This window comes from Engystomops pustulosus, chromosome 10, assembly GCF_040894005.1.
Source record: "Engystomops pustulosus chromosome 10, aEngPut4.maternal, whole genome shotgun sequence".
NCBI lineage: Eukaryota > Metazoa > Chordata > Amphibia > Anura > Leptodactylidae > Engystomops > Engystomops pustulosus.
The window spans coordinates 19,126,436-19,151,992 of NC_092420.1; the positions used below are offsets into that span (position 1 = coordinate 19,126,436).

The window sequence follows — 25,557 nt, forward strand, 5'->3', positions numbered from 1 at the left end:
CCAATGCATGTAAGTGCTTGATCTTGTGACATATTTCTTTTTTAAATTCGGTTTTTCCGAATCCGTCGGAAGAGCCCCCTATTTCTGTCACATGAAAGCTGGTGCAATTGCGCAAAAATCCGATCGCGTGTGCCAAAATCCCAGCAGAATTTGGCGCAAAACTGAAAAATTCGGGAAACCCGACGAAAGTGCGGCTGCAGAGCCCTTAGTAAATGAGCCCCACTATGTTTAGGCTGCCATTTTCAGTTGCCATTTTGATAGTCACAGGGTTCAATGCATTCAATAAGCCACATTACCAAGACATGCTAAATCCACTGGCCACAGTGGGTTTTGAGGCTGCCAACACTTCCAGGAGAGCAAGCACAAGCCACGCTGGACCAGGGAGCTGAGGCAGGTTAAATCTGGCTTATTTATTTATTTTCCTAACTCTGGTCCAGACTAAAAAAACATTCATATTGCTCCTAATACCATGGCAACACAATGTAGTGAAATCTAAACGAACTGACCAACTACACTTCACAACACAACTTGCCAGTGGCCACAGATCCGAGACAGACATCTCATGATAGGATATCACAAATATATGCTTTTTTTGGAAAGTTGGTAGACTGAGCCAAGATGAAAGTTAAAAGTGGTTTCCGGATATTCTGGAAAACACCTTGGGGGCTTGCATCTCTTGCATCTGCACAATGGCTGGAAGCGACGTGGGGCACAGGACATGCTTCAATCTGCTCGGACCATGGGACGTCATTTCCTCTGGTATCATAGCAGTGATCCCCCTGGTTCTTACTGGTTCAAAAGGTCAGAGACCAAAAGTAAAGGGGGCAAAGCAGGAACCAGAACCTCATTTCTATTTTTACCATGTATGTCCCAGTCCACAAGGGCTTTTCCAGAATTCTCGGAAAAGAACTTAAAGGAGAGTACTTATAATCTGATAATTATCTTTGCACATGAAAACCGTACAAAAATTTTCTGCAAACACAGAAGTGTTTTTTCTTTGCAGCCTTTTTTTCTTAGCTAAATCTGCTAAACCGAACACCCTTCATCTCTGCTCTCCTATTGATTGTACCTTCCTTTTCCCCCCTTTTTTTTCCCTTTCTGTTAAGTACATGAACTGGAAACTGTATGTTCAATAAAAGGCTATTTTAGTCAGCATCTTGCATAATTAACAGCTCTTCAGTTTTGACAGATGTGTTTGACTCTAGAACTCAGCTCTCAAGTCGATGAATCAATGAGTTAAAGCTACTTAAAGACTCCGTGCTAAACTGTTCTCTATATATGCCACTTAAAAGTTAATGGAGAAAAGTTTTACTCTGGCCGTTTGACCCAGAACAGATAAATTGTAAAAAAAAACAAAAAAAAAAAAAACTGAATGGGCACATTAATGTTTCTTTAAGGAAGAACTGTCCCCTATATCAATGGTTAGCTTAAAGAGAAAAAGAGAATATACAGACTCATTTTAACTACAGAATATCTGATAGTATACAGGCAGAAAGAGGTCTAATTTAGCAAATATAAGGCTATGTAAGATACATTTTATTATTTTCTTCATATTTGGTGAAGTTATAACCACATTCAAAAATCTGCTTTACTGTGGTCACCTTAACAACATAAGATGACCAACTGAATTCTATTGGAATTGTAGAGGGCACGGCTGCTGAAAAGTGATCTTTACAAAAAGGTCGAAAAAGCTTACAGTTTATATCACAATAAAAAATTTTATGAAAAAAAGGGACTTAACCGAGGATGATTTCATGACAAGAGAATCTTAAATAGATATTGGCAGACAAGAAGTTTCAAGAGGTAGGGCAGAAATAGTTGTTGCCATTTACACAAGGGACTTGAAAATTGGAGACCTTATAGGAATTGTCCAGGGAAAAGGGGAAGGAGACACTCCAACTGACCAGAAACGGGATAACTCTTTGAATGAAGATGAACTACAAAGCCACAAATGGACCAAAGAAGTTTGCAAAGTTGTAATGCTTGTGGTTCACTGAAAATTCATGAAATTCCAGAAAAGGACCGATATGAATATTCAACGGCAACATAGACAGGTAAAGTACTAGTACAAACAAATGAAAAAAAACCAAACAAACAGTCTTACCACTACACACAAGTCAGAAATGAGAACACAAGGAAAAGCAATGTAACATCACATGCAGCGGTGCCATAAGTCGAGATAAAGGAAACCTACCAGGTAGGTATAAGGGGGAACTACCGAGCACCAGCTGAGGGTGAGCTGGTGCCGGAGCTTAGTTTTGTTAGTGTTTTAAACCGCAGCATCGCAGTTTAAAACACTTTTTAAACTTTATGGCCGAAGCTGCTTCGGCGCAGGGAGTTACGCGCTCGGCGCACCATGCGCGCGACCGTGCCCGCGGCTATCATTCACTTCCTATGTAGCCGCGTGCACGGTCGCGCGCATGGTGCGCCAAGCGCGTACCTCCCTGGGCCGAAGCAGCTTTGGCCATAAAGTTTAAAAAGTGTTTTAAACCGCGATGCTGCGGTTTAAAACACTAACAAAACTAAGCTCCGGCACCAGCTCACCCTGAGCTGGTGCTCGGTATGTCCTTCTTATACCTGCCACTTCAAGTGGTAGGTTTCCTTTAAGCATCTGTCCTCAGGCAGTGCCATCTACAGCAAGGTAGGGGGCAGCATCATTGATGGAGGAGCTTGCTACAAAGCAGGTACTGACACTTAAAAATTGTGGGTGGGGAAGACTGTCGTTCAGAACGCCAGTCTTAAAATCCCACCCCTACTGGTGGTCCTGCACCGATATTCAGCAAGAGGCTCTGGTGAATATGGAAACAAATTCTGCCAGTTCCAATTTTTAGACCAAATTGGAACTGGCAGAGTTTGTTGGACTTGTTTAGCAAGTTTTCTTTGACTTCCAAGCGTTCACTCCCTTGCCGGCCCGGCTCCACTCCCCGCTGGGTCACTGTGCGACACGCCCATAGTGGTGTGCGGGTTCGGAGAAACTCTGAAATGTGGATTCTCTGCCAGAAAACTGTCAGAAAAGCCATAAAAACTGATCACATCTGTCACCCGTAACAGCAAAAGCCCAGAATATGAACTCCAGACAGTTAATCTCCCTAATGCACAACAGCTTATTGATCTCCTCTTCAGATGGTTACACAAGTGGCAGAATGAGTCCACTACCATACAGGTACTGTAGAGTCAAATATCCTTAATTTACAGCTCTGTTCTTCTTGACCTACAAGATACAAAGTTTCTGCATTTGAAGCGGCCTCTGTCCATTAATTTTATGGCCCTTTCATTACACCAGCATGTGTTGTATGTACCGCTAGCTTTTTGCAGGTCCCTCTTTACCAATTGACATTGAATGCAACACAACACAAACAAATGGCTGAAGACAGGACAATGCAGGTACAAGTTTTACCGTTTCTCCACAGTAGATGTATTTGCGGATTAATATTGATAAAGCATGAACAAACGTTGGTGGCTACGGTTCAGGTTTATTTTCATTAAAATATCCATTTGTCCAAAATGTAACGAACAGCAGTCAATGAACTAAGAGCGACGGCACACACGAGAACGAGTAAAAAGCCCAAATGAAAACCTTTCATAATGAGGCTTTATACCCCAGAACATTGCCTTTTTCAAGCATAAAGAAAAAATAAATTTTTAGTGGATTTTTGTTTTTACATCTTTGAGGCTTCCAGTCCATTTTGGTTTAACCCATCAAAAGGCTTCACATTGTGAAACAAATGCAGTTTTCTGATCATCCCCTGGGAACAAATAGTGCAGAAATGGACAGCAAGCAGGCAGCATCCATATGCCATGAGGGATTACCACATAAAAAGATATCACCGGCAAGTAAAAAAAGACTAGTGGAGGAGGAGATAAGCTGTGACATCATGTATTGTCAGTAGTGATGTAATAATGGGTCAGTGTTATCTATATAGAGGTCATTGTACAGGGAGGGGGAGGAGATAAGCTGTGACATCATGTATTGTCAGTAGTGATGTAATAATGGGTCAGTGTTATCTATATAGAGGTCATTGTACAGGGAGGAGGAGGAGATAAGCTGTGACATCATCTATTGTCAGTAGTGATGTAATGATGGGTCAGTGTTATCTATATAGAGGTCATTGTACAGGGAGGGGAAGGAGATAAGCTGTGACATCATCTATTGTCAGTAGTGATGTAATGATGGTTCAGTTATCTATATAGAGAGCATTGTACAGGGAGGAGGAGGAGAGAAGCTGTGACATCTATTGTCAGTAGTGATGTAATGATGGGTCAGTGTTATCTATATAGAGTTCATTGGACAGGTAGGAGGAGATAAGCTGTGACATCATCTATTGTCAGTAGTGATGTAATGATGGGTCAATGTTATCTATATAGAGGTCATTGTACAGGGAGGGGGAGGAGATAAGCTGTGACATCTATTGTCAGTAGTGATGTAATGATGGGTCAGTGTTATCTATATAGAGGTCATTGTACAGGGAGGGGGAGGAGATAAGCTGTGACATCATCTATTGTCAGTAGTGATGTAATAATGGGTCAGTGTTATCTATATAGAGGTCATTGTACAGGGAGGGGGAGGAGATAAGCTGTGACATCATCTATTGTCAGTAGTGATGTAATGATGGGTCAGTGTTATCTATATAGAGGACATTGTACAGGGAGGGGGAGGGGATAAGCTGTGACATCATCTATTGTCAGTAGTGATGTAATGATGGGTCAGTGTTATCTATATAGAGGACATTGTACAGGGAGGGGGAGGGGATAAGCTGTGACATCATCTATTGTCAGTAGTGATGTAATGATGGGTCAGTGTTATCTATATAGAGGACATTGTACAGGGAGGGGAGGAGATAATATTGACCATGAAATACAAATAAGAAAAAAAAGAAACATGTTTAGCTTTAAAACAAATGGAAATAAGTAATTAACAGGTCACACAATACCTCTAAGTATCATTAAAGCATCATTTAAGTATCGACAGACTAAATTGAGATTATGGTATGTTTAATGGGATGGAATATGGTCCAGTAAAAGGGATAAGGGGCAAATTTCTCAATCCCAAATGAATTATTGCCATTGCTAAATGTATGTTTTGCTCAGTGCTGAGGGTATAGGTGGAGAATTTCAATTCAATGATATTGAAAGTGTAACTACACCCAAGAAGAGGTACCAAATCAGTTACAAAGTTTTCTAAAGTATGTAACATCCTACTTTTGTCTAACTTTTGAAACAAGATGACAAAAATGCTGATTTTTTTATGTCAAAAAATTGCAACCTGGAGAAAAAAAAACTCCAGGGGGGATTATTCTTTGGAGAAATCTAGGTACTGCCTTGTAAATATGGGTTAAGGTCTATGGTGCCACCCGTTATAAAGCTGTATCCAGTTGTGCACCATGAGGTGAGTTGAGCTCATTGCCTCAGGCGGCACCACCTGAAGAAAGATAGGGGGGCAGCATGAGGGGGGCCATCACATGCTACAAAGCAGGACTTGACACTTAAAAATTTTGTCTCTTTACATCTGATATCAGAATTGGCATGAAAAACTGCACGGAAAACCCATTTACTAAAAGTAAATAAATAAATAACTGGATCTATAACTCCTGGATGGGGAAGAGGGGGCACCATACTATAGATCGCCTCATGTAGCAGAGAGTTTAGGTTCACCCCTGTCTGTACCTACAGACTGGTGGGATCCGGTACTGGAGTATATAGGCTCCCTACAAGAATACCTACTCGGTGATTATAATACAATACAATACAAGAGTGATACAAGTATTGTAATGAATTGCTTTTGTTCAGGTTTCCCCATCCCATTACATTACTTTTAATTCCTCCAAGACTCGTTTTAATTAAAAAGCAAAGAGGAGACTTGAGGCTTCTTGCTGTACTTGTGGTAAATCGGGAAGGCATTTGCGGCTTGCAAGCACATGGAAAAAAAATCCACTCTACAAAGCTTTGCAAACACTTGGGAACATTCGTCGTGTCTAGTACACCCACTCAAACCTTCTGATAATGTCCCTGCTTAAACTCACTGACGTGTTCAGGTACTCAATCAAATAGAACAGATTTGCCTCAGTTCAATCCTTCTCTTCACAGCATTAACAGCCCAAAGCAAACTTCTTCTGCTGTGTTTTTTTTCAAAGTTTTCCTGCATATTAAACGGTCACCAACTTTATACTTTATATGAGTAGTAAAAAGTGACTAAAAGAAACTTTCTAATATATGTTATGGGAGGAAAGTACTTCCTTCTCCATTTACTTGGCTCCTCTCCTGCTCCCACCCTTCTTGATAAAATTTCTCCAAAATCTCTACTGAATTCTTCATTGCTAGTAATATGGACAGTGCCTCACTGAAGGGTCAGTTAAAATATGATCTATGGAGATGGGGGGAGGGGTATTGAGTCAGAGAAGCCAAGTCTCCAATAAGCAGTCCCAAGCAGTGGCGTAACTAGAAGCTGATGGGCCCCAGTGCAAAGTCTGTGCCAGTTTGTGCTTCGGGACTACCCCTCTTCCTGATTAAATTGCAGCCATAAAACACAATGAAGACCTGTCTTCATTTACTTAGTCACCCAACCCACGAGTGATCATTTTTCTTTCATTTCGTCCATGATGTATGGATTTCAATTTTTACACAGATTATTATTTTCTTCAATATCTGAAGTGTATCTAGGAGTGACCTCAAGTACTGGGCATCGAGTGAAGATAATTATTTTCATATTGGATCTGTGTCTCCTTGGCGCTACTTGCTTAGAGTCGGTAAATCTCCAGATTGCTTTGTGATATTTAACAGCCAATGATCTAAACATGTTGCATTATTACAAGATCGACCCGAGAAACATTCTACCTATAGATCAATGGAGAAGGTTTCATCGTATTACACTGCTATTGATCGCGAAGGAGACAGGATTGTGTATTAAACAGGATTGCCAGGAGAAATGATCTGTATAATGTCAGGCTTCATGCAACTGGTCAAGCCATCAGAAATTGTGTATTGAAAAAAATCTTGAACAAAAGAACCATGTATCCTCCACACATCTTTCATAGAACGTCTAAGAACCACCAATATGATCCTATTTTCCATCAAGAAATACGATTAGATATTTTACTTTATGTGCTGGGAGATACTGGGAACATCTGACATGTTCCTTTCCGTCTCATGAAAGGTTTGGGAAGGAGTTGGATCTTCTGATATGATGACTTGATAAGTTGATTTCTCCTATGCATTGGAGAGGCCAACACTATGCAAGATCTATTATTATGGTCGTCATGGACTTCTCAAAAATCTCTTGGAAGGTCAGAGCATGCCCTCTTTTTCAACTAGGTCGGAAGTACCAAGGAATTAACAGCCTCAGTGGTCACAGGAGCAGGAATGTTGACCTGAAAACTGGAGGTCAGTGTTACTCTCGTGGCTGCTAGGGCCAGTGAACGGCCACAGAAGTCATCGGACAACCTGGCATTTATGATACATGGTAGAGTAAAAAGACGGCCATTAGGTATATATGTTTTTACATTTTCTTCTGCCCTTAAAACCCTCTTAAAGGAAATCTATTAATCAAGATCAAGCAAGATAGACCCTTACCCTTAGGCTGCATTCAGACAGCCATAGGGGGACGTATATATAAACAAAACGAGCGTCACCATATTGTTCCATAGCCGGGAAAAGAAAGGACAGGTCCTTTCATTCCCCAAAATACGGTGCAGTGTGCCATGTTTTTTCTATGGAGAGGGGCCGGGGTGAGTGGCGCTCACCTCCTCCTCCACGGCGACGATGTATGCCCGCCGTATGGCGGGCACACGTACGTCTGAATGTAGCCTTACACATAGATGCCAGAACAGTTACTGTGGTAATATTCTTATATTTTATTTGTGGCCTCCTTCCTTCTAAAATCAACTTTTATAGTTATGCCAATAAAACTGAAGGACTCTGGGGATGTTAGTTGGCAGAGGTCATTATATAGGAAGAGGTAGTAGGTAATCTCAATCCACCCCTTTTATAAATGGTGGGTAAAAAGTAATCCCCCTTTCTACGTAAAGGTGAGACCTGTTATTGTACCAATACCATGACTACTAAAAAGTGATCCTACAGAACAGGAAGAATCCCAACGTTGAATTATAATTTCTTTGCTTTTAGAAATTCCTCTGGAGAAGGCCATTTTGATTTGGTCCAAGTAACAGGGTTGTCCAAAAACATATCATCTCCATGCAGTCACCCTCTCAAAAATCCACATTTTGTTTTACAAACCTTTTCCAAGCCTTGCAAAGCTCAGAAATCTGCCCGTCAACAATAGACACCAATGTCGTTAAAGATACAAATGTGAACACAATTGTAATCATCAGATGTTCCTATGCCGCATTGTTATCCATAGACGGTCACAAATATGGGGATAACACATGTCAATCACACTCGACAACAATCCCGAAACGGTTTCTCATTGTCTTGTAATGATTCTCTATCCATTACAGCTGGGGTGAGAGAATATTCTTCATATTCTTCAGAGCAATCAAGACCTGCTCTGCCAGCCCCTCAGGCACAAATTCTGGGCTAAATAACCACATAATTAGTCACATTGTGGCACCGTTCCCACAAGGAGGCTTAGAAAGATACTAATAAAGTGAAGAAAAACACTAAACGTGATCATGTAAAACGACATATAGAGCAAAACAGAACAGCTCTGAACGCCGGCATCAGGAAAACATGATGGGGTCATGTCATCTGAAAAAACTGTAGGTTAGAGGTCGGGTCGCTATCGCAAATCACAGACACCTGACTGTAACTAAAGTATGGCCATAGTGCTGGTTATAATTGTGTAACTGCAAAAGCATAAAAGCAGTGAAATTATGTTATAGGAAATCTACCATTTGCTTGTATGCAACATGAACCAAAACTAATTTGAGAATGCTGTAGCCAAACAGAAGCAGAAACAGATCTTGTTTAATCCCTGAACTAAGTGTTTTTGCTGAAATAACAATTATAAAAAATTATGACAATGAGGCTCTGTCACTCCTGTGGCTGCTCCGGCGCTCTCCCCTTAGCTTAATTATGCACTGTTCCAGCCTTGTGCTGCCCAGCATAAGCCAAGAATACGTCATCACTGTGTTATGCCTCACAGGCAGAAGTAATCAGTCGCTGCACCATCCCAGGTTGAGGTTGATTAGTCCTGTCTGGACAGTTCAGGCAGCTCCAGTGTATGTGTTAGTAAGGTGTTTATGTATGGCAGCCAGACTGCACCAGCTTTCCCCAAGGTCCTGAATTTTAGATTTGTTTTTTGAGCAAAACCACACAGTTAAGGGATTAAACAAGATAGGTTTCTGCATCAGTGTAGCTACACCATTCACAAGGTATGACAAATGGCAGATTTCCTTTAAAGAGTTGATGCTGCATTTCCTTCCATAGTCTGTGGTTATGATCACCCCATGGCCAGCCTCTCATTATAGGAGCAGATCAATGAAGTAGCTGGATTCTATAAATAGGTCCTTTCGCCCTCAATATCTACTCTTTAATTCTATAAATAGAATTAATGCCAACTAATGCCGATTGTGGCCTAGGTGGAGTTTTTTTCTATCACCCCCCACCACAACCACCACCACAACCAATAAATGTAATTTATGGGTGGAGTCAGACTGTTTACTCCTACCCTGACCCTTCATCTGACAATAAAGGGGGTATTTTCTTTTTGTCTATGCTGTTTTGCAACATTCGTATGTGCCAAATGAACATAGGACAGGGCAAAGTCACTTTGACATTGACCCGGCTTGCACCAAATTCATTATTTGCATACACTAGTTTTTACAATGAACTGAATTCATGATTTGCAACTTTCAATTTAGGGATAAGTTTTGGCACAAATTGGCGCCAGTCCAATTTTGTTTTGTTTTTTTTTGCGGCTATTTATGCGACTGTCGCAAACAAACCACATAAAAGAAGAAGAAACTGCCAGCAGATTTATCAAGGGCCAAAGCCACTTTTATTAATCTGACTGCAGACATAGAAGTGCCGTTAGGTGCCGGTTCGAATGATAAGATTACCCACATAGAGTCTAACTAGAATATTGGGTACAGAAATTACCTTGATACTCTGTACTGTCCAATGAATGTTCCTAGGCTGGAGAAGATGGCCTGGCCCTAGCTATCTGACTGTAGAGAGCTCAAAAATTGATAGATTGTTCGGGAATGGCTCTAGCTTTGCCAGAATCTATGAAACACTGTCTAAAGGATGCAGAAAGTTGGCATTTAAAAAGGAACAAATTAGCACCTCTACATATTGTAACACTTTGCATCCTCCGTTAGATATGGATTTTCCAATTTTGGTGCAGTATCAGTTGGTGCCAGTGAATTTCATATGTAATAGCATTGCCCACATGACAGAGAGGAACCAATTTAGCTTGGGAATTTATTTGCTTGGGTAAGATTGGGGGGGGGGGGGGGGGAGGAGGGTTTTCCAACTGTGCTGCTGGTTGATATAGGTCGTGCAAACGGTCCCACAGACTCCAATTTGTGTGATTATGCATAGAAGTTACCGGCATTCACTGAGTAGGATGCCCACTCGACTATCTAGGATAAGATTGCATAGAAAGTAGATTTCTCCGGGTAAAAACATTCCCATTGTCTATCCTGAGGTTGAATCATCAAAGGTTTGGATGAAGGATCAGGTGGTAGTCATAAATCATTTGGATGGCATCTTCCATGGTTATATGGACATATGTTGGCACATCATTGTACGAGTACTGGACAGATGTCCGGCATTTTCTAGCAGCCAAAGAACAGTTAATGTATTACAGATCCGACATATAAAGTTCCACTGGGTTTTCTTTTAATCTCTACAGAAACTATTCTACAAATTTCTCAAAGAGAATTGTGGTGAATCAGCCGAAATGCCCTTCTCTTCTCATACCTCCGGTGTTGTGATTTGGAACAAATGGAGACTCGTAACCCTGGACCACATCTGGATTCCTAATTAAATTCATGGCACATTTGCTTTTAAGTGGTAGGAGGACAGAGCCAAACGAAAGTGAGGAAAGGACAAGGAGAAGGACCCAATTAGGGCGAAAAAATGCAGAAAGTAAAATGCCAGCTGACTCAATATATATACACACACGTGCACCAATTACTGAACCCTAAAGGCCACTTTACAGCTCCGTACAAAGGGATATGTATGGGCAACGTGCACAGACGCCCAAACTGCTGTGTGAATGAGTCTTAAGAATTAAAGCTTAAAGCAACCGCCCACTAAAAAAAATTAAAAATAATAATATAATAATAGGGGAGGTTAAGAAAGCAACAGGATAACAATGGACGACAACAGGTACCTTGAATTGTCATGACCAATAATGGTCAAATGTTGGTTTTTGGGTGGAGTGCCGCTTTAATTCACACAATTCTACTCTATGGTGACTGAGTTATTAAAAAAAAAAAAGTGTTTTTATTTAAATTTGCACAAATGTTTTTCTGCAGTTGGCTAAAAACGTAAAGTCCCATCAAAAATTTATTTGCATGGCTCTTCGAACTATAAGGCACCCTACGACCTTACATATATGTTTCAGTTACCAGAACGGTCATTTTAGAGAAAATTCTATTTTTATCCGTATGCTAGTTTAATTTTCTGTGCTAAAGAGGTGTGGCTGTGACTATTGGTGCACTCGCCATCATCTTTCTAGACCCAATTTCTCAGCGAGATGCTGATGATTGTGCGTGGCAGTATACAATAAAAACATCTGGCACACATGAAGGCAGGTACAGTGTGAGGGTCTGGAGAGCCAGTCAATTTTGCTTTGAAGGGTTATCCTCTCATCTGGACATTGACATTTATTCGTCTGCCATATATACATATCTTCAATTGGATGTTATTTAAAAAAAAATGTCCCTGTGTGAAGATAATTTCCCATAAATGTAACCATGTTGTCCAATGTAACCATTACAAACTAGATAGCTGTCCTTGGATACGACCACCACTGTTGGAGTGATAGCACAAAGAAAAAAATCATTTTTGCATAGAAAATGGCCAGGAGTTACTGCCGGTCTCACAGCCGTCCTGTGGTAATCAAAGCTTATTCAAAGTGGTCAGCCAGGGCTCAATAGTGCATGTGTGGCCACCAATCTGCGGACAGCCATCTCCTTTGACAATATGACTACATTAATTAGAAATTATTTTCACATAGGGACAATGTTTTTCATAACATGCTATTTAAGAAATGTATTTCTGTATTTCGGATGAAAAAAATTAAATGTTAATTGCCCAGATGAGAATACCCCTGTAATTTTTAAGCAGAAAAAAATCCTTTGGGTTAAGTATCCAACCAGCATTCTGGGCCCTTGGAATGGTAATGACGTATAGATGAGCCACCAATTTGTTATTATCTAGACAACCAGTTTCACAAGGCCAAGTTCAGACTAGGATTTTTGGTCCAAGTGTCCACTGGCTCAGGCTTCCTGCCTTTACCTGGCTCATCTTAGACACGCCTCATTTGTTCAAGCCTGGTTTCGGCCAGCAAATAAGAATGAAACCCCAAGACCTCAAACGGAGCTACGTGAAACTGGCCTCATTGCCTCTGAGAACATCATTATGTCTACTTGTAAGTCCTTCCCTTTTTACAAAGAGATTCTGCAGCAGCTGGGATGCATCTTATAAATTCACACACCTTACTAAGGTCCATAATCCTGGCCCTGTAGGCATTTGATCAGTATAATGAAGGCACAGCAGTGGCTGCAGCGCTTCTTAGCATCCACATCCGAATTCACCTCTCCGCACATTGAGAACATAAAAAGAAATATTTCAGATTTCAAAACTATTAAATTTATTTCAAGCCAAGACATCTTTTAATAAGATCTGCTGACAAGGCCTCTCTAGATTGTGAGTGACGGCCATTTAGTGATACAATTGTGCATCTCCTCTCACCTCGACGGGGAATCTTCTGCCGTTGATGCTGTGTTCGGAGCCCGCTGATGCATTGCTTTGACCCCAGTGGAATTCCACTTTCTCTGCCTTAAACCTGCCTGGCAGCCCGGCACCGCTGATGTAATAATCATCTTTCAGGAGAATGGCAACTGCGGAGGAAAAGCGAGAGGAAAAACAGAAGCTCGTGAGAAGGAACGACACACGACAATCTGACCAAACACCACGACGGAAGGAGAAGACTTGTCCCACGTGCACATTACATGGTGTCTTATAACTCCACGAATCTGATCAGGTATTAACATCTCTACAAAGCTGCTCCAGGACTTGCCTTTATATAGGAAGTTCCCCCCATAACCCCTGTACTAGCTGACAAATGTCTTATTAGTATATTTTCTTGTGTGTGTCATAGCTCTAGTCCAGGATCCATTATCTCAGGGTTTAACAGACCATAAGGTCTTACAATTATGTAAAGATTATGAAGGCTTGAAAAAAAATCCTGAATTTGGTTCCCCTATATATCAGTTATACATCATCTAAAACACTATGTACAATCTGCTCAGCTCCTCCTGCTCTACACCATGCTGCCTGCAGATAGGACACGATGTACAATCTGTTCAGCTCCTCCTGCTCTATAACATGCTGCCTGCAGATAGGACACTATGTACAATCTGCTCAGCTCCTCCTGCTCTATAACATTCTGTCTGCAGAGAGGACACTATGTACAATCTGTTCAGCTCCTCCTGCTCTATAACATGCTGTCTGCAGAGAGGACACTATGTACAATCTGCTCAGTTCCTCCTGCTCTATAACATGCTGTCTGCAGATAGGACACTATGTACAATCTGCTTAGCTCCTCCTACTCTATAGCATGTTGCCTGCAGATATTACAATATGTACAATCTGCTTAGCTCCTCCTACTCTATAGCATGTTGCCTGCAGATATTACAATATGTACAATCTGCTCAGCTCCTCCTGCTCTATAACATGCTGCCTGCAGATAGGACACTGTACAAAATCTGCTTCTTCTTCTCTAACATGCAACTGCTTTTTAAAGTTCTTTCAGCCTGGTTTGTGAATGACTGGGAAACCCCCACCCAACACTCCGGTCTGCATTAGGACAAGAATATTCTCAAGCCTTGTTCTTTTAATTTTTTTGACAAAATTAAAGCGGTCAGCAGAAAATTAACCTTGTATTCTCTGCTTTATTTCTACCAGACCTCTGCAGACTTCACCAGTGGACAAGAACCTGGGGAGATGCAAGCACAGGTGGAGAATGTAGGATAAGTGGAAGATGCATGATTGACGTGATTAAAGCCAGAGTTTTGTATGAGTGATGTATGGAAATGCATAAAGAGCTCTAAACATCCCACGCATTTTGTCTTCCCAACATTAGGTTAATAGAACACAGCGATGAATCTAAGCCTCAGCAGAACAAAACAAGGTTTCCAGATCAATGGTGGAGCCTCCCAGGACGGACGCTCACTGATCAGGCGATCAATATTATTCTGATATTTTGCTTTTATATGCGATTGTTCTAACCATCATCTGTCTGTAGAACTGGGTTGTAACAAAGAGTCAAAGAACAAAACCTGAGAAAGGAAAAATTTAGTCACATGAAAGGAGCAAAGATGGTTCACCGAGTCAATACGAGACCAGATCTAACGGAACAGGTGTTCTAGAGCGGGAGGACGCAACATCTGATGATAAAACTTTAAAGGGCCACAACAAAACTTTGGATGTCAAAAAATGTTTCAAGTTGACAGAACGGTAGGTTGGCTAATGGAGGGCATGCTGGGAGATGTCAGCTCTGAAGCCTTAAGTTAATTCAGTACTGAACTATAATAAGGGCTCTGTTACAAACAATAAAGAACCACAGTACCCTTTGGGGGGGGGGGGGGGGTGCTCTTGAACCTGTCATCCTCTGGGTCACCAATAAAGTCTTTGTAGGTGATGTGTCCAGTATCATAATACCCTTGCAGAGAAAACCTACGGCCTGAATGCTAAGGTTTCGATTTTATTTTTATACTACGCAAATGAACATTTCAGTGCATCATGGTGTGTCCATGGGCTCCAGTGCATCCAATTTTCCTGATGAAATTGGACAGTAGAGGGTGCACCGTCATGTTGGCCGCTAGTGTTGAGCTGATCCAAACCGCAAAGTTCGGGTTCGATGTGAACTTTGCAGATTCAGGTGCCCCTAAACTGACCCCGAACTTCATTATGTTAACACTGGCAACAATGACAAAAATTCACCAGTGGCATTTAAATTACCAAAACACAACCCATTTTGTTTGGTGTCAATGACACGCAGTGTTGGGGCTAATTTAAAGAGGACCTTTCAGCACCACAAAAATCCTAAAGTGCACATACCAGCATGTAGGCAGTTGCATCATGAGTCAGGGGCACTTTGAACTTTCCTTCTGGCCCCCTCCGTTCCCGAGATATGAGCCCCCGGATCTTACTATTCCCGATGCTGTATCGTCAGAGAGGAGGAGCTGACGAATGGGTGGAGGAGTGTGTGATTATGCCAACATCCTCTAACACCATCCAATCAGCGGCAGAGGGCATCATGTGCCTGCACTGCCACGTGTGCGCAGCTGCTGGTCTCCGCGCAGCACACGGAACACAGCGTGATCTCGCGAGATATTCACTTTAGGATGTTTGGGGTGGTGAAAGGTCTACTTTAAAAGGCATTTAAAAAGAACCCAGGCAGCTTTTTCTAATTTCAGCAGGTCCGCCCCAATACAATTGCCCACTCCCATAATGTAGAAAAATACTCAAAGAAAAAAAAACAGAAAAAAAAGAGAGGGGAAAATTAACATTAACTTGTCTTCGTTGTCGGTCTTCTAGCAGATAAGGAGTGTATAAAGCCCCCTTTCCAACAGTTGTACTATAGTCTTTGCCAAAAAACTGGTCCCAACTTCACTGGTCTATAACTAGTCCTACTTGGCGGGGATTGCTTCCATCAGACTCTTAGTCGATCCGGCCTGCATAGCACCGGCTGGAGGAATATTGGGTTGTTTTATGAAACTTTCGGGTGAGCTGAATAGGGTTTTTTCCATATTTTGTTTTACGAAACTTAACCCACAAGGCCAAATGCTTATTATATATGTGACCATGGGGCTGACTCTACCGGACTTCGGCATTAAAAATTTACACTAATAATGATTGCAAATTATTATGAATTTTTTTTTTTTTTTAAGGTTTTTGTTTCCATGTGTCCCACATTAGAGATTTCAAACCACAGATATTTTGTGGCAAAGAAAATATTTAACCTTACTCTTTGGCTTTGCCTTTTTGTTAGTATTTGAAGGGAAGAAAACTACGATTTCTCTCAAGTGTCCTCCTTTAACTCCTAGAAGCCTCAACTATTATACTGTATTTGTAGAAGGTGAATTCCTTCTACAGTCAATCTGGAAACAAATATTTATACAATAAATATTTCAAAGGATTTAAGGTCATTTCCACAGATACTAGTAAAAAGATGAAAAAGTATAATATTAACTATTATATTACAATGTTAACTTGCTTTTGCCAAATAAAAAAAAAAAAAAAAAAAAAACCTTGAATGACCGCGGTGAAATAAAATATTTGCATTGAATGTGAAGTCGCTGGCTGCAGGCTGCCTTGTATATCTGATAACTTTAGAAGGCACAATGGGGATTTAATAGCATTGTATAAATACTTCATTAGCTGTAAGTGATTAATCGGACCCTTGGAGGTCATTTTACTTGTAGCATGATAAATAATTTAAAGAAACTCTGGAAGAATTTACAGTCTGAAATGTTTAGCTAATAGCCTGGGTTACAGGATTTTGTTTTTCGTGTTAAGCGTTACAGGTATATCTGTCCGTGCCGCTTTATCACGTAAGCGATGAGGGCCTCATCCTGTGCCGCTCTATGTAAAAACCTCTGCTTTGAATAACTAGTGCTCGACTCAACTGCTACCGATTTTAGCCATCAGAGCACAGATTTCTTTTCATTGATTTTTTTTTTTTATAGCTTTTTCTATTCCCATCATTCAAGAATCAGAATGATGTTTTTTGAAGGAGGAGCTTCTAAAATGTGATGTCTGGTGCTCCAGGCTGCTAATTATTCACGCCTCCTGCATGACGTCACCCTCCTCTCGAACATGGGAGAGGGAAGGTGAAGAGAGGTGTGAATAATTAGTATCCTGGAACGCCGAACATTGGGGCTTACCCGGTCCAGTCGCGATCCAGCGGTGCGTTCTCCGACGAGGATTCGGGTCTTCCGGCGATTCACTAAGGTCCTGCGCCCGATGTTCACCAGGTGGCGCTGCTGCGCCGAGGTCCGTGGGAGTTCACCATCCTATTCCTGGTGCATGTAAGCGCGTGTCGCATGCAACCCGGCGCCGATGCACCACAATCCGATCGTGTGCGCCAAAAACCCGGGGCAACTCGGTGCAAACCGGTAATTTTCAGGAAACCCAATGAAAAAGAGCGATTCGGGCCCATAGTAAATGTGCCCCATTGTGTCCACGAGCTCCGAGAGAGTAGGTATTTTCAGTGTTTTTTACTTTTTTGACTGGTTAATTTCATTTAAAGGATTCTTCTTTTAATGAAAAAGGGGTAAAAAAAAGGGGTAAAAAAAAGGGGTAAAAAAAAAAAAAAAAAAAAACCCTGGCAATGAAACATTTTTCTATAAAAAATTTTTTTACAGCAATTACAATGTGATTTTATTAAAATGGCATTTTTATTTCTGTGGATCAGTAATAGGATGCCAAATTTACATATGTACCGAAAATACCGTATATATATTTTTAAAATTACAAATAGTTTCATTTCATTCTTTTAAAACATGGTGGTGTTTTTTTACTTCTGAGCGCCATGTATATTTTTGTGTTTTTTTTTTGTTACTTTGGAACATGGCAATGACTTTTTAGCGATATTTTAATTTCATGTTTTTAACATTAAAAAAAGCACTTTTGCAATAGATTTTTTAAAAAATAAACATTTTTCTATATCTGTAAAATGCCGTCATTTTGATAGTTTTGGTAATTACAGAAATGATGATGTCGATTTTCTTTTTTTTATGTAATGAAGTGATTTTAAAGGTGATTTTTTTTATTTATTCATTTTTAAATAGGAACTACCGTATATACTCCAGTATAAGCGGACCCGAGTATAAGCCGAGGCCCCTAATTTTACCACAAAAAATGGGAAAATATATTGACTCGAGTATAAGCCGGGGGTGGGAAATGCATTGGTTATAGCCTCCCCAGTATATAGCCTGCCAGCCCCTGCCCCAGTGTATATAGCCTGATAGGCCCTGCCCCAGTGTATATAACCCCCCGTTGTGCAGCACAACAATACCATTGTAGCGGATGGATCACACAGAAGATCTACGGGGGCCACCGGAAAGGTGAGTTTTGATTTATTTTTTTGACTCGAGTATAAGCAGAGTTTGGGTTTTTCAGCACATTTTTTGTGCTGAAAAACTAGGCTTATACTCGAGTATATAAGGTATTCATTCCAGCCCCACTCAAGAATAGTTGTTCCTTTAAGAAGTCGCTCTTTTCATACAATGAAGTGTTCTGTCTACTAGCATAGCACTTACAAGTATCCTATTAGGCCCTATCATGGTTATACCCAAGCTGCCATGTAAAAATAGTGATATCCATCCCATATACCATTCATTAATGAGAACGCTCTCCATCATGACCAAGTTACGATGTCTAAGGCCTTGGAATGATCCCATGTCTGGCTGCCAAGCCAAGGAGCCGGAATATTAAACACAGGATTTGGTGGTTTCAGAGAATTTATAGACTCAATGGCTTTGCTCCAGATCATTTTGTTTAGTTGTATATTAAATAAAAGTTCGGGCTTTCCATTACTCACAGATAGGAGAGCCGTGATTTATGTGGCAGATGGAAGTGAATAATGGGGTGGATGGACAAAGAATGCAATCTGTGAAAATAGAGGAGCAGAGTAGTAAACCTCCTTGTATCACTTCACTGTAATGAATTTAAAGGAGACAGGAGATTGTTTCATAAAAACCTCAAAATGGGCCCAAATAGGTTAAAAACAACAACATAAATAGTCAGTTATCTCCCAAACATCCTGCCATTATCATTTTAATGCTTACTGATCTATACTGACACACAGGAAATGCCTGCTGAGCCAATCAGTACACCTGACGACACCCATTTGCTGAACAGTCACTTCCTGTGTCTTGTGATAGGACCAGGAAGTAAAGACTCACTAATTGTCAGGGGGAGTGGTATGGGGATCAGTTAGAATGTAAACATAAAGGCCTGGTCTCCACCCCCCCTCTAATTTCTATACCCCTCCTTCTCCATTCCCCTCTCTCCTATGGGTCTCAGACCCAATTTTTGTATTGTTGACACTATGGGGGATATGATAGCCCCGCCGCTGCATTTTCGCAGCACAATACATCAAGAGTCTTCAGCCTTTTGATGCATCAGGCAGGATGCTGTGCAGTGTTTATTTTACGCAGCCAGCTACTTTTCACATGTGAAAAGTCACTAGCAACAGCGAGTGCGCAGGTGCGGGAACATTAATGCCCCCGCCGGCCCACACCCGGTCGGCCACGCCACTCTTCACGCCCCACTGGCATGATGGTGGTGGAGAGGGCAAAATAATTGCAAGTGCTGACGTAGGGCAGAGGCCCTGATAAATATGCCCTTATGTTGGGGTCTTATTCCATTATAAAAATGAAATTTTTCAAATAAATACAGTTTAAAAATTTTAAATAGTATTTACCTATCTATTTTATATTTGCCAACAGAGCCCAAAATTGCCAGGATTACTCCAAATATTTCTGGAATGGAAAGGTGGTGGAAACCCTAAAATAGAGTGAGAACTACCAAGGTAGATTGAGATGGTTTCATGGATGGATGTTTGCAAGCAGGGCCATTAAGTAAATGGAACCAGTCAACAGATTTTCACTAATAAGTCTAATGACAGGTTCCCATTGCACGATACGAACTCTTGCCCACACAGGCTTTAGCTACATAGGTGCATGGTTTCTATCCCCCAAAAAATTTACTCTGTAAGCCTTTCAGAAGGAGCAGAGTCCCAAGAGGCGTGTGTATTCACAAGGGGCAGTGTTGCTCTCAGATCATGTCTACAGGCATTTCCCTCATCCCCCCTCCCTGCTTGACAGCTAAAGGCAGAGGGGATGAGGGACATGCTGGAAAACATAAGTTGAGAGAAACATTGTTTTGCATGAATAACACATGCCCATTGAGACTTGCTACTTTTTCTTGTAGGGTGCCAGGTAAGCTTACAAAGCTCATATTCTGGGGATAGGAACTATGCATTTATTTAGCAGTTAGTAGAGTGCAATAGGAACCTGACAATAGGTTTATTAATGAATATATGGTGTCAGGTTCCCTTTAAGGAAGAGCTGGCGGAAAATCCAAGGCATGAGTGTTATAGTTGGGGCCCTAGAAAACTACCATTAATGAAAAATGTGACATACCATCAATGACATTTACCCTCCAATTGTACATAATGGTAAAAAAAATGTTGTATGTAAAATCTTGACTGAAAAAAAAATCTCAATTTCTACGCTGACTCTCTTCACTATGTTTTGCTGGATGGGGTGTAGTGCTCCACTGCAATCAGCAAATGTCCCCGCTACAACTTACTCAATAAAAGCTCGTATTTGTATAATGTCACAGGGTGATTTTAACCCAACAATAAAAAAAATCTGATTGAATCTGAAAATTTGTGTTAAGTTTATAAAACTCTACATTCAGAATCTCCCAAGCAACAGCACAAATGTCTCTTGCAGTTTGCTACAATGCATTACCCTGGATAAAGGGGGTCACTTTTTTGTTATGGTCTCCATTTGGGGAGCTGAGTAATAGAGTAGCGTTAAAGCATATGACCTGTGTTTGGAACTGCCCAGTCCAATGAGGATTTAGGGAAGTCTAAACTTTTCTTATTTGCATTTTGCAACAAGTACAGGGTATATTAAAGAGCATAGACCACCAGGACGAAGGACTATATGCAAATGAGCCCGTGGGGCTCCATGCCCCATAGGTGTTAATGGAACCTGGAGCCCCTCAGGCTCATTTGCATACGTTCTTTTATCCTGGTGGTAGATGCCCATGAAGTCGGTTTTGTACCAAGTTATTAAAGAAGAAGCTTGCCTAAACCTTTCACCATTTCCAGTCCCTGGAGATCCTGGTCCAGGCGTCGTCATCTCTCTGCACTGCTCCTCGGCAATTACATATGAATGAATGGCACGTGGCCCTGAGGCTAGCAATGGGCTCAGCCATCACGTGCAAAGCGAATATGACGTCAGCTCTAGCAATCCTGTGGGACCGCATCACCATGACAGAAGCCTCTGGAGGAAACATTGTAGGTTTATGGATTTATTATACGGTTTATTGATGAATGTATTATTTTCTATATTTTTTTCATCAATTCATTTGATTTTTATGCATTGATTGTATTCTTTTTTTTATATAATTTGAATTATTTTTCCCATATTTCTTTAGAGTCAATTATTTTTTTTCCAAAACACTGCCCAGATTGTTAAAGTTTCTTAAGAAAACTATATCTACCATCCATAAATATACAAGATTACATATCTGCAGGTAGTTATTCCACAAAACACCTTACTAAGCAGAAAATATAAATGACTTGTGAGCCTCACACATATACACAATTTTTCCATCAATTATTCATTGTAAAAGTTCATTCAATCGTTGGGTGAAGTGTCACCTGTTTTGCCGGTGTTTTTCATCCATGTCTTGTTAGAAGACTCGTTCTCGAATCCGTCCAGTAGCAGCTCTTGGTACTCATCTCCTATACTGGCAGTGTAATCCACTATGTCTATGGGCGACTGGTGGAAGCCTTTACAATCCGTACTGGTCAGCACCCAGTTCTCAGGTCCGTACACACCTGTAAATATAAAAGAGGAATATTATAATATAGCAAAGACAATGGTAGATGCTGTATCAATCTCACCTACGGAGGGAAACATTAGGGATTATTGGACCATATCAGAAACTGCCCCAAAACGTTGTGGGCGTTGTATCAAAACAAGCTTATTCAGAAGTCTTTTTTTAACCATGAATTACTACCACAAGACAAGTTTCTTACAATGCAATCCATAGAAAGTCAATACATTGCTCCAAGATTGATGGACTTGGAGGGTACAGTCCTTCCTTGTGGAGATTGCTAGTTGCAATAGGGCATCTTAGAAACCAAGCAATGAACCTGAGTATGTAGATTTGTTCTCTTCCAAGATGAAACCGTCATTTAGTTCAACATTTTTCAGCAATGCCCAACCCGTTAATGGGTCTGCCAAAAAAAAACTAAAGTAAAATATCTCAACCAAGAAAAGAGACATCTACAGGCAGCCATTTTGGGGTTCTTAGCCTTTATAGAACATAGTTATGGATGGCTGGATAAGAGGCCTTAGCGTGTTGGACTGGTTTCTTCTTGAGAAGATTGTCATACGAAAGATCATTATTTGTACTATTACATAAGGCCTTGAGTAACCCGTTTTGTAAGCATAAGATGATAATCTCAAAGCACAAAACAGAAAAACCTAAGCAGGTCATACAGTTGACCAATTCCGCACATCAAAAAAATTATTTAGTGATTTCAATAAAAGTCATAAACTGCTAAATCTCAAATTAATACCAAAAAAAAAGAACAGTTTTATAGACAAAACACTGCGGTTTATAGTTAAATTGATGGATGCCGAAGGGAAGAACGGAAGTGCACGCTGTATTGTTTGTTAACACAATGTGAATGTGCTGCTTTGTATCCTTCCAGACTGTACTTCAAAGTATATAAAGTCAACACATAACGACGAGAACTGGTGTCTTCAGATTACCGAGGAAGAGAATAGGTAAAGTCGGGAAGGGGGGAGGTGGGGGAACACTATAGACTGAAAGCGGGAGGGCGCGGTGGCTGGTCGCAGTGTTGGTAGACTGTGTTTATACAGAGAGGATACTTGAAAGTCCACGAGAGGACAACGCTTGTACAAAAGATAATTTACTGTAATTCAATGTTCCTAATTAGCGCCGGGGGAGAAGAGAATTTACAAAAAAGACCAATTAAGTGAACATGTATTGTAGTTGTCTGACATTTTTCTTTTATTTTTGCTCCAATATTGCCACTTGACACAGTAGGAGGTTGTTTGTATAATTTATTCTTCTATATAATGTAAAAGGTTTTTACTAAAATGTTTCCTTGCGTTACGATCCAAGTAGACCTCTGGAACCTCCACTGATGGGCATATGAATGGGGCTGCATCATTGTTGTTTTATCCACTGGAAATTCTGCCTCCCATTTGTTTAATTGGGTCGAAAAAATTTGGAAGGAATAATCTTAACACAGTTTGAGAAGAGGAACCGCCATCTAATCTACAGAAGGAATTGGAATAAAATCCAAAATTGGATACATCCCAATAAAATGGCTTATTCATATGGTGAACCACATCAGAAATAACCACAACCTCAGCTTTTTGTCACTGTTTAGAAGTGGACATGTTTGGACAACATTTTGGAGAGAAATCAACCTTGGTTTCATATGGAATGGCAGTAAACCCAATGCAGGGAAATACTAAATGAGATCTGATCAACTCTTCAACTATCATCGACCCAAGGCCTCATGCACACGACCATAACTGTGCACCTAATTCATGGCACCACTGATTTGTATTGTGCACATTCACAGGGCTGTCGCACCATGAAAACGCTGACCAGACGCACCACAAGTTTTTGAGTAGGTTCTATTCCCGCCTGGAATTGCAACATGGCAGGTCATCTCTTATGGGCATCAACGGGATGAGTTGCACACAGTTGAGCCATAATCATTTGCATCCTTCATCATTATCACTTGGAAATAACCTTTAATGTCTAAACAGATGGACCTAAAACTGTATTTACACAAGCATGCTAATTTTCATCTGCGTTTTAGGTTCATTTTTTCGTGGTAGTAATGATGGCTTATATTTGCATCCTGCTGATCCAAGGGTAGAGCTATAGAGTAAGATATCTCTCATTTTACACAAAATGGAACAAAAAGAGCCTAAGAGACAGGTTGGTCTAGAAGATGTAAAACATAAGATGGTACAATCATTGGGCCCTTACACCGATCCTGCAACGGTAAATAGAAGATTAAAAAGATCTTAAAAAGAAAACATGGCTGCTACCTCTAAGAAAAAAGCCCCACTCCCGTGTATACAGAACACAGTAAACATTAGTCCTCGTAGATATGAAGTCAGACAGCCTCTTGAAGGAGACATGGCATATTGTATGAGGACAATGGATTACTTGTAGCCTGAGCGGTAGAACAGAATGTAATGTTGAAGGCGTACGAGTTCATAAGAGACGAAGCGCCCGCTATCTGAAGGACACTTCCACCCGCAGTACGATGTTCTGGAGAATATGAAGTATGTAGCATTAGCTGCGGAGAGATGAGGCTTTCTTTTTTCAGAAGAGGTTTTATACTACAATACAACAAGTTTGTACATCTTATATCAGTAAGGAAGGCTTTAACTCATAAAAGAGCAAAACTAAAAGACTTGTGTTTATGGAAGGATTCCACTAACAATGCCATAAAGTCCATTTTCTGTGGCATGATACCGGCTACCCTTTTAGACATTATTTTGGTCACCTTCCAATGCAAAAAAAAATGTTTCAGAATATTGCTGGTACTGGGCAATTTTCTTTTTTAGTGTTTCCTTTAGAATAGGTACCAAGCAAGCCAATAGTGGTACCTCAGTGTCACAGCTCGGACTGTTCATCATTCCCATGATAATCATATAGAGAAACAGAACCATTTTCACTATAAAACCAAGCACACACATAGTACTCAGAAGTGGTTGTCTACGTGAACGGTGTAGAAGCTCGAAACCGAAACTAAAGCAATGGCTTCCACAAAAAATTAATGAAAGCCATGGGTGCAGTGACTACTCCCTGCCAGGGCACAGAACATGGATCTAACTGCTTTTGGCATTGTGGCCTGTCAGGCTGAACAGCAGTTAGGTGCCAGTTTGGGCATCAGCAAGTCATCCTGTGAATAGGCCTTCTATGCCAAAGAGGCCAGCATCGGTACCACTGTGTCACATGTCAAATCTGTTCTGCTAGGATTGGTTTTCCACTGCAAAACAGATCTGTTTCTATTTATATGAGACATGGGACATATCGAAGACTATGTCCCAAATTATATGGTTCCAATAGAAGTGAATGAACACTGTAACGGCAGGGAGCCAACACAGCACCTACAAAACGCATGGAGCGAATGGTTTTTGGTTTCATGTCTTGAGTTTTGCTTAGGCCAAACAGCTGTTTGGTGCCAAACCAGTAGTATACACCTCATCCTGTGAGTAGCCCGTCTATGATCATCAAACAACCCCTTTATCACTCCGAATTATAGGTTATATGCCAACTACTTAGAGAGTAATGTTTAACTACAAAACTAACAGACCGCAGTCTCGCAGCGTAATTAATAGAGTTTCTTTGAGATCAAGTTCCCGCATGTATTATATACACTGAATAAATGTCCTAAAGAGCCCTATGAAAGACAGGGAAAAGTTAATTAAATAACAGCATGTTAATTCATTCCCAACATTCAGCATTTCAAGGCTATTAAGTTAACTTACAAAACAGAAAATTAATTGTATCCAATAAAAGAAAAAAAAAGTCTATTATGAAAGACGCTACACA

At 40.7% G+C, this 25,557-nt stretch overlaps 1 protein-coding gene across 3 annotated transcripts in view; it reads right to left on the reverse strand.

Annotated features, from left to right (window-relative positions):
• Nucleotides 1-25,557, reverse strand: part of PTPRG (protein tyrosine phosphatase receptor type G) — a 360,490-nt gene that overhangs the window by 172,880 nt on the left and 162,053 nt on the right. For all 3 annotated transcript variants that reach the window (XR_011850197.1, XM_072127175.1, XM_072127176.1), the window contains exons 3-4: nucleotides 21,596-21,775; nucleotides 12,880-13,028 (exon numbers count right to left, since the gene is read on the reverse strand). Coding sequence is in view for 2 of the 3 variants with exons in the window: in XM_072127175.1 (XP_071983276.1) it covers nucleotides 12,880-13,028; nucleotides 21,596-21,775 (329 nt within the window). In the remaining variant the exon portion in view is untranslated. The remainder of the gene's footprint in view (nucleotides 1-12,879; nucleotides 13,029-21,595; nucleotides 21,776-25,557) is intronic.